Source organism: Haplochromis burtoni, unplaced genomic scaffold (genome assembly GCF_018398535.1).
Source record: "Haplochromis burtoni strain Fernald_Lab_line unplaced genomic scaffold, NCSU_Asbu1 Contig_363, whole genome shotgun sequence".
In the NCBI taxonomy this organism is placed as follows: Eukaryota; Metazoa; Chordata; class Actinopteri; order Cichliformes; family Cichlidae; genus Haplochromis; species Haplochromis burtoni.
The window spans coordinates 494,242-502,462 of NW_024582724.1; the positions used below are offsets into that span (position 1 = coordinate 494,242).

Consider the following 8,221-nt stretch of genomic DNA (forward strand, 5'->3'; position numbering starts at 1 on the left):
CCTCTGGTGCAAATTACTGACCTCTGTCATCATTTTAGGTGGGGGAACTTGCACAATCGGTGGCTGACTAAATACTTTTTTGCCCCACTGTATGTACCTATATCACTTCCCAAAGCAAAGCTGTCCAGGTCTACACAAATCATTACAACATCATTGGCTTTAACATGTAACATGCAGTCATCCTGTCATGTCTCAACATCTGTTTCTCTTGAAAAGGAGAGAATTTGCTGATCTGCTAGAGAAATATGGATCTAATGGCAGCACTGGATCAACACGGAACTCTCCGATCCAGCAAGGTAGGGATGTTTCTGCTTAGCTCTGCTTGGTGATTTCCACTTTCATTTTCATTTCTTTCTTAATAGAAAGCTGTTGCTGCATTTGCATTAGAACAAAGTGTTTTTGTCATGCACGTGACACAGTATTGCTGTAATAATGTGTTTGCATGTAGAGAAACATGTTTTTCTCTGCCCCTCTGCTTTGGATGAAGACAACACGGTACAGTCTTTGCAGTAGATCAAACTGCCTTCCTGACAGAGACAAAACAGCTTTTCTCTGTTATGTCTCTGTCAGAAAGCTCAGTCATTAGGTAACAATAATCAATAGACTGAGAAGTCACTTTCTGATGGACTTTTTTCATTAAGGCCATTTGTTTCCATGCTCCCTAGGAACACCATACTCTGTTTGTGCCGGGTGGACTGATTTTTACTGCTGCATGTTTTGGGGTTTAAAAGCCACAGAGATGCATCTTTTAGAGAAAATCAACTGCTGCAATACTCCTGACACATACAGGCTCACTACAGGTTTTCGCTTGGGCAGCGGTTGTCCTTCTCTCCTGGATCAGCTGGAGCTTTCTTTAGGAGCCTTCCCAGCTTTGACAAAAGTCCAGCTGGGATAACCACATTTACTCAGGGCCTTCTTGATGTTCTTCTGCCTCCCTGGCTGCTGTGTCAGTGGGGATGGTGTTCGCTCTGTGTTGTAGCGTCCGTATGTGTAGGTTTACGGTACACATCAGCTTTTAGATGTCCCCCATTACTGATGGAAATCTCACAGTCTAAGAAGGCTAACCTGCCACTTTTCATATCCTCCCTGGTGAATTTGATGGGTCAGTCCACTGAGATGATGTGATCTAGTAAATTGTGGTAAGTCCTGAGATTCAATTTTCACCCTGGTGTCATCCACATACCTGAACCAATGACTTGGTGGTGTTTGGTGGTTGTGGTTTGGATTAACATGCAGCTTTTCAACAGTGCTGTCCGTTTCTTAGGGAGCCTGGTTAGCAGTCACACCATGGAAACAGTGAAAAATGGCCTTAAAGTCCATGAGAAAGTCATGTCTCAGTCTATTGATTATGCAAATATTATTTTATTATTATTTGGTATTATTTTCCTGATCAGTTTGTGTTTAAAAAGTATACTTTCAGATATTCTTCAAACTGTTGTCCAATTTCTAAAGCAAAGACCAACATGACCTTTAACATTTGAAAACGAAAATAGAAAACAACCGTTCTATTTTAGTCAGAGTACTCTGCCTATAGGCAGGAAGGAGTAAGTCGACCTTAAAATGCCTTACGACAAGTGCACATTTACCAACATCTGTTTGACTTGGAGAGGAGGCAGCCAGCTGCTGCAGAGCTGTTAAACAGAGCTCCAGCATGTGAGCAGTGCTGCTGACACATCAGGCTTCAGCTCCAGAATAAAGAGAGATAGCACTATAATGTGGTTTGCATTAAGAATTGTTAGTATGGATGGTTCACAGGAATATACTGCAAGAGCCTGAAAGTCTCTCTAGAGACACAAGAACAGCGAGAAAAAGATCCTCACTAACAGCAGTGATGAGCTGGTCCATGCTGTTGGCTTTGCTGCTGTAGGCTGCATGGACCACTCCTCGCTTGGTGTAAAACCACTTGTTTATGAGGAGAAATTTGATTGTGAGGTGTCTGGTGTGCTAATCTAAACAGCCCTCACTGATGCTAGAACATTGCACTGAGGTCTTTAAGCTAGGGTTCAAGTACAAACTAGAAGAAAAATAACGTTCTAAAAACAGGGAACACTTTGTTATATGCGTAGTATGAGACCAGTTTGCTCGTGTTAAATATTTATAGGAATTAAGAGCGACTCAAGTAGAAATAATGTTCTAAAAGGAAAAAATGCAAAATGGGGCAATTTAATGAAGACATACTACGAGAAAACTTTTATGGAAATTAATTTAAAAAGAGCAAACTGACTAAGACGTGATCCTGATTTTTGCAGAGAAAATTGTGAGAGTAGAGAGCAGGTGGAAGAGAGCCTTAAGAGGTGGAGGTATGCTCTGGAGACTGGACTAATGAAAGTCTGTACAAGCCAGACAGAATACTGGAGTATGGAGGGAGATGGGTGGAAAGGTCAACATGAAGGTGCAAAGGTAGTGAATTTAAATACAGGGATCAAGCATCCAAAGCAACAGGCAGTGAGGTGGAGTGGGTGGAAGTGAGTTCAGGGGTTTGGGATGGTTTTGGAAACAAGCAGAGGAGGGAGAGTGGATATATCGGACAAAGGAAGCTGAAGATGAAGCTGCTAGGCAGGAGGAAAAGAGGAAGACCTCACAGACTCATGCATGTAGTGAAGGAGGATATCCCGAGGGCCGGTGTGACAGAGGAGGATGCTGGGATAGGGTGAGATGGAGGCAGATGATCTGCTGTGTGCTAAAGGGAGCAGCTGAAAGTCTGGACTGCTAACTGCCCTTTCCTAAAATAAATGTAATCTGGGTTATCTCTCTCATGTAATTTTTGTTTGTTTGTTTTTCAAATCCAAAGGAGGTCGCTACCTGGATAGCACATCATCCGGTTCCTCGTCACGCTCCCAGAGTCCTTTGCTGTTGAGCCCAGCAGGCTCTCAGAGTATGTACAACAACAGTGGGCCCATGCTGCGCTCCCTCAGGTAAGAGTTCATATTTAATACAGGCTCACTGTCAACCCGACCATCAAGAAAGTCTTGGAGCTAAAATAGTAAGTTCTGGTTGGTTAGGTTGGGATGAACAAAGTGGTTGAAAGTGAACCACTTTTCATTAAGGGAAGATGTCAGCAGGGCTAATGTAATTAAAGTCAGAACATCATAATAATGAAACAAGAAAATAAAAAGAAAATCTTATCTGTGTTTTGGGAAGCTGCAGGACTTTTTCCAGATTGTTTAGGCTCCATTCACACAAGCAAAGCTGTGACTGGAGACAGAAATGACAAAACTCTTCCACAGATCATGACAGAGCTGCTGCAGGATGGCAGCCTTGGTTTATGTAGGAATAAACCCAGAATATAACCAGCTGATCTGAGTAGCCCTACTTGCAGATGAATTGCACTTATCTGTGATCAGTCTCAGTCTGTCTGAGTTAGGTTACAAAATTGACAGTATAGACAATACAAAAGGTTACGTGTAAATGTAAAATTAAAAACAAAAGTGTCCCTTTTCTCCCATAGTTTGTGTTTTGTCCTTGTCTCCATGTACTCTTTTTTTTTTATTGGTATCAGACTTACAGATGAACACCTTCATTCACCTTTTCTCTCTGAACCCCACACCAGACATACAAAGCTCTCCACCATCGCCCTTCCCTGATTCCCCCACCCAACATCCACACCAACTGTTGCCTACAAACAATTAGATTGTGTTGTATGCTGTTGTGTATTTCTAACATAATGTAATATGTAATGGGAGCACTGTGAAGTTCAAATTCCTGTGTATGATGTGTACGTACGGTTTTAGACAACAAAGCTTTGACTCTGATGTATACCAATGCTCTAACTGCCTCTGCCACGATGGACACATGTTCTTTGGATCACGTTCTCCTTTCTGTTCTCCTTCAAACGTTGTGATCAGAGTTCATCCTGGTTTCATCTGTCCAAAGACATTGTTTTTCCATTTCGAGAGCAAAGTCTTGTTTCTGTCAAAGTCTAATCTGGCCTCCAGTGTAACCTGTGGTTTGCACCTTGTTGTATTTCATTCATTCATCTCTTGATTGTACACTGTTGCCAATGATACACCTAAATCCTCGAGTGAGTCCCTGAACTATGTTAAGCTGTTTTTCTTAACCATGGAACTACTTCTGCCATTATCCACTCTTGAATCTTGTGATCAGCCTTTATTGTGTTATTTGCATCATTTCCCTGTGTTTCTGTCCAAAGGCTTATACGTTAGGTTGATCTCATTCTAAATTGGCTATAGGTGTGGACTCAAGCTAAATAAAAACCCTCCGAGTTGCCAGTAACACTGGACGCAATTTTAGTTCTTGTCTTCCACCCAGCTGTTAGAAGCAGGTCCTGTAAGTTGAGGTGTACCACAGACCCCTTTTCCTAACTTCCAGAATTGATTATCCGTGTCTTTGTGTTCTTAGTCATCCAGGTGAAGGGGTGATTCAACTTATTTCAATAGCACGATCCGGCAGTTTAGGCATCACCATTGGAGGAGGTTCCAACAGGCCTGACGGCCCTGCAGTCTTCATCCAGGAGGTCCTGTCAGGAGGAGACTGTCACCGGGTAAGAAAAGAGGACAGCAGCCTCAAATAAACCTAAAGTGCAATGAGAGGGAAAGATGAGCGGTGTGATGAAGTGGAAGACATGCCATCATGGAGCAAAGCCTTTGCTTATTTAAATCACAGTTTGTGTTACAGTTTGTGTTAGCTAAAGGTCCTATCACCTTTCTTTTTACACAAACTGCAGAACAAGACGTACAAACTACACTTACAGCTAACAAATCTCCTACAGTGAGACTTTGCCATCATCTTTGTCAACATTCAGTTTCAGCATGCTTGCTTGAGCCCTCACTCCTTGATCTCTGAGTGGAAGGCCATGAGATAGATAACTGAATGAAACATGAGTAGAGAGGAAGAGGAGAAATGAAGCACCGTTTAATCTCCTTTTCCTCGCTCTTCCGCTTTCCTCATGCTTTATCCATTAGAATAAGAAAGAAGAAATTGAGGCGTGCATATGCAGACTAGTCATAAAGTGTTTTGAGCGGATAGTGTCTCAGCAAATCAGAGACTGTACCCCCTCCCTTGACCCCCACCAGTTTGCTTGCTGTGCAAATTAGTCCATGGAGTATGTTGTTCCCATCACCCTTCAGAGAGCGCTGAGCCATTTGGAGAACAGGAAGCACTACATGAGGATGCTCTTCTTTGACTACAGCTCAGCCTTCATCACCTTAATACCAGACATCCCCACCACCAAACTGATCCAAACTGATATGGAGTTCCACAGGGTTCATTGCTAGGACTAGTTCTTGGAGATCATTTTTCTGAATTTCAGGAGCAGGACCTTCACACACACCCCTTCTTTGTCTATACATGACCCCCTTCTCCCCCACTACAAGCTGTTAGTTCGTGTTTTCTTTCTCTCATTGTTTACTAGAAATGCTGTCAAACCTAAAATGAGTATGTGGTCCCGGCTAGTAAACGTCTACATTATACATGCTTCCCTGAGACAGTAACATTAGAAGGCATAACATAACTTCTAAATTCAGATCAAACTGAGGTTATTGTACTCGGCCCTGAAAATCTTAGAAATATGGTATCTAACCAGATTCTTACTAATATGGTATCTAACCAGATTCTTACTCTGGATGGCATTACCTTGGCCTCCAGTAACACTGTGAGGAACCTTGGAGTCATTTTTGACCAGGACATGTCCTTCAACGCACATATTAAACAAATATGTAAGACTGCTTTCTTCCAGCCCTCTGAGAATGAGAATATCGTGGTGGAGGGGTTTGTGTGTCCCAGGGATCCCAGGAGCTATGTTGTCCGGGGGCTTTTGTCCCCTGGTAGGGTCTCCCATGGCAAATTGGTCCTGGGTGAGGGACCAGACAAAGAGGGATTCAGAAGACCCCATCAAGGGAACAGTTCACCCTCCCCGCGATAGGGTTACCGGGGCCCTGCCCTGGAGCAAGGGGGGTGCCCGAGGGTACGTCTGGTGGCCAGGCTTAGTCCATAGGGCTCGGCCGGGCACAGCCCGAAAAAGGGACATGGGCCCATCTTCCTGCAGGCCCACCACGAAGGAATACTTCGATGACCTCCTCAATCCCACTGGCACGTCTTCCGTGGCGGAAGTTTGGGGACGAGGGGGATGACAGCCAATTTCTGGGGGCGAGGTCACTGAGGCAGTTAAACAACTCCTTGGTGGCAGAGCCCCTGGTGTTGATGAGGTCTGCCCCGAGTTCCTGAAGGCTCTGGACGTTGTAGGGCTGTCCTGGTTGACACACCTCTGCAATGTTGCGTGGAGATCAGGGGCAGTACCCGTGGACTGGCAGACCGGGGTGGTGGTCCCCATCTTTAAGAAAGGGGACCGGAGGGTGTGTTCCAACTACAGGGGGATCACACTCCTCAGCCTCCCTGGGAAAGTCTATGCCAGGGTGCTGGAAAGGAGAGTTCGTCCGTTAGTCGAACCTCGGATACAGGAGGAACAATGCGGTTTTCGTCCTGGTCGCGGAACACTGGACCAGCTCTTTATCCTCTCCAGGATACTTGAGGGTGCATGGGAGTTTGCCCAACCAGTCTACATGTGTTTTGTGGACTTGGAGAAGGCATTCGACCGTGTCCCTCGGGGTGTCCTGTGGGAGGTGTTGCGGGAATATGGGGTGTCTGGCCCATTGCTACGGGCCATTCGATCCCTATACAACCGTTGCAAGAGCTTGGTTCGCATTGCCGGCAATAAGTCGGACTCGTTCCTGGTGGGTGATGGGCTCCGCCAGGGCTGCCCTTTGTCTCCGGTTCTGTTCATAATTTTTATGGACAGGATTTCTAGGCGCAGCCAAGTGGCGGAGGGCTTTCGCTTTGGTGGCCTCAGAATCTCATCTCTGATTTTTGCGGATGATGTGGTTCTGTTGGCTTCATCGGGTGAGGGCCTCCAGCTCGCACTGGAGCGGTTCGCAGCCGAGTGTGAAGCAGCGGGAATGAGGATCAGCACCTCCAAATCTGAGGCCATGGTTCTCAGCCGGAAAAGGGTGGAGTGCCCACTCCGGGTCGGGGATGAGTTCCTGCCCCAAGTGGAGGAGTTCAAGTATCTCGGGGTCTTGTTCGCGAGTGATGGGAGAAGGGAGCCGGAGATCGACAGACGGATTGGGGCTGCAGCTGCAGTAATGCGGACGCTGCACCGGTCCGTCGTGGTGAAGAGGGAGCTGAGTGTAAAAGTGAAGCTCTCAATTTACCGGTCGATCTACGTCCCTACCCTCACCTATGGCCACGAGCTGTGGGTAGTGACCGAAAGAACGAGATCGCGGATACAAGCGGCAGAAATGAGCTTCCTCCGAAGGGTGGCTGGCCTCTCCCTTAGAGATAGGGTGAGAAGTTCGGCCATCCGGGAGGGGCTCAGAGTAGAGCAGCTGCTGCTCCACATCGAAAGGAGCCAGCTGAGGTGGTTCGGGCATCTGACAAGGATGCCCCCTGGGCGCCTCCTGGGTGAGGTTTCAGGCATGTCCCACCGGGAGGAGGCCCTGGGGCAGACCCAGGACACGCTGGAGAGATTATATCTCTCGGCTGGCCTGGGAACGCCTTGGTATTCCCCCGGATAAGCTGGAAAAGGTGGCTGGGGAGAGGGAGGTCTGGGCTTCTCTGCTTAAGCTGCTGCCCCCGCGACCCGGCCCCGGATAAGCGGAAGAAAATGGATGGATGGATGGATTGCTTTCTTCCATTTGTCGCAACATCTCTAAAGATTAGAAATATCCTGTCTCAGAGTGACGCTGAAAAACTAGTTCATGCATTTATTACTTCCAGGCTGGACGACTGTAATTCATTATTATCAGGAAGTCCTAAAAACTCCCTGAAAAGCCTTCAGCTATCCAAAATGCTGCAGCAAGAGTCCTGACAGGGACTAGAAAGAGAGAGCAGATTTCTCCTGTTTTGGCTTCCTGTTAAATCCAGAATTCAAAATCCTGCTCCTCACATACAAGGTCTTAAATAATCAGGCCCCATCTTATCTTAATGACCTTGTAGTACCATATCACCCTATTAGAGCACTTCGCTCTCGCTCTGCAGGCCTACTTGTTGTTCCTAGAGTATTTAAAAGTAGAATGGGAGGCAGAGCCTTCAGTTTTCAGGCCCCTCTTCTGTGGAACCAGCTTCCAGTTTGGATTCAGGAGACAGACACTATCTCTACTTTCAAGATTAGGCTTCAAACTTTCCTTTTTGCTAAAGCATATAGTTAGGGCTGGACCAGGTGACCCTGAATCCTCCCTTAGTTATGCTGCAATAGACGTAGGCTGCC

At 46.2% G+C, this 8,221-nt stretch overlaps 1 protein-coding gene across 9 annotated transcripts in view; it reads left to right on the forward strand.

The window, feature by feature from the left end:
• The window catches only part of si:dkeyp-72e1.9 (syntaxin-binding protein 4), a 61,056-nt gene that overhangs the window by 36,192 nt on the left and 16,643 nt on the right, over positions 1-8,221 (forward strand). For all 9 annotated transcript variants that reach the window (XM_042228904.1, XM_005943102.2, XM_042228903.1 and 6 more), the window contains 3 exons: positions 217-296; positions 2,792-2,915; positions 4,360-4,501. In XM_042228904.1, the coding sequence (XP_042084838.1) occupies positions 217-296; positions 2,792-2,915; positions 4,360-4,501 (346 nt within the window). The remainder of the gene's footprint in view (positions 1-216; positions 297-2,791; positions 2,916-4,359; positions 4,502-8,221) is intronic.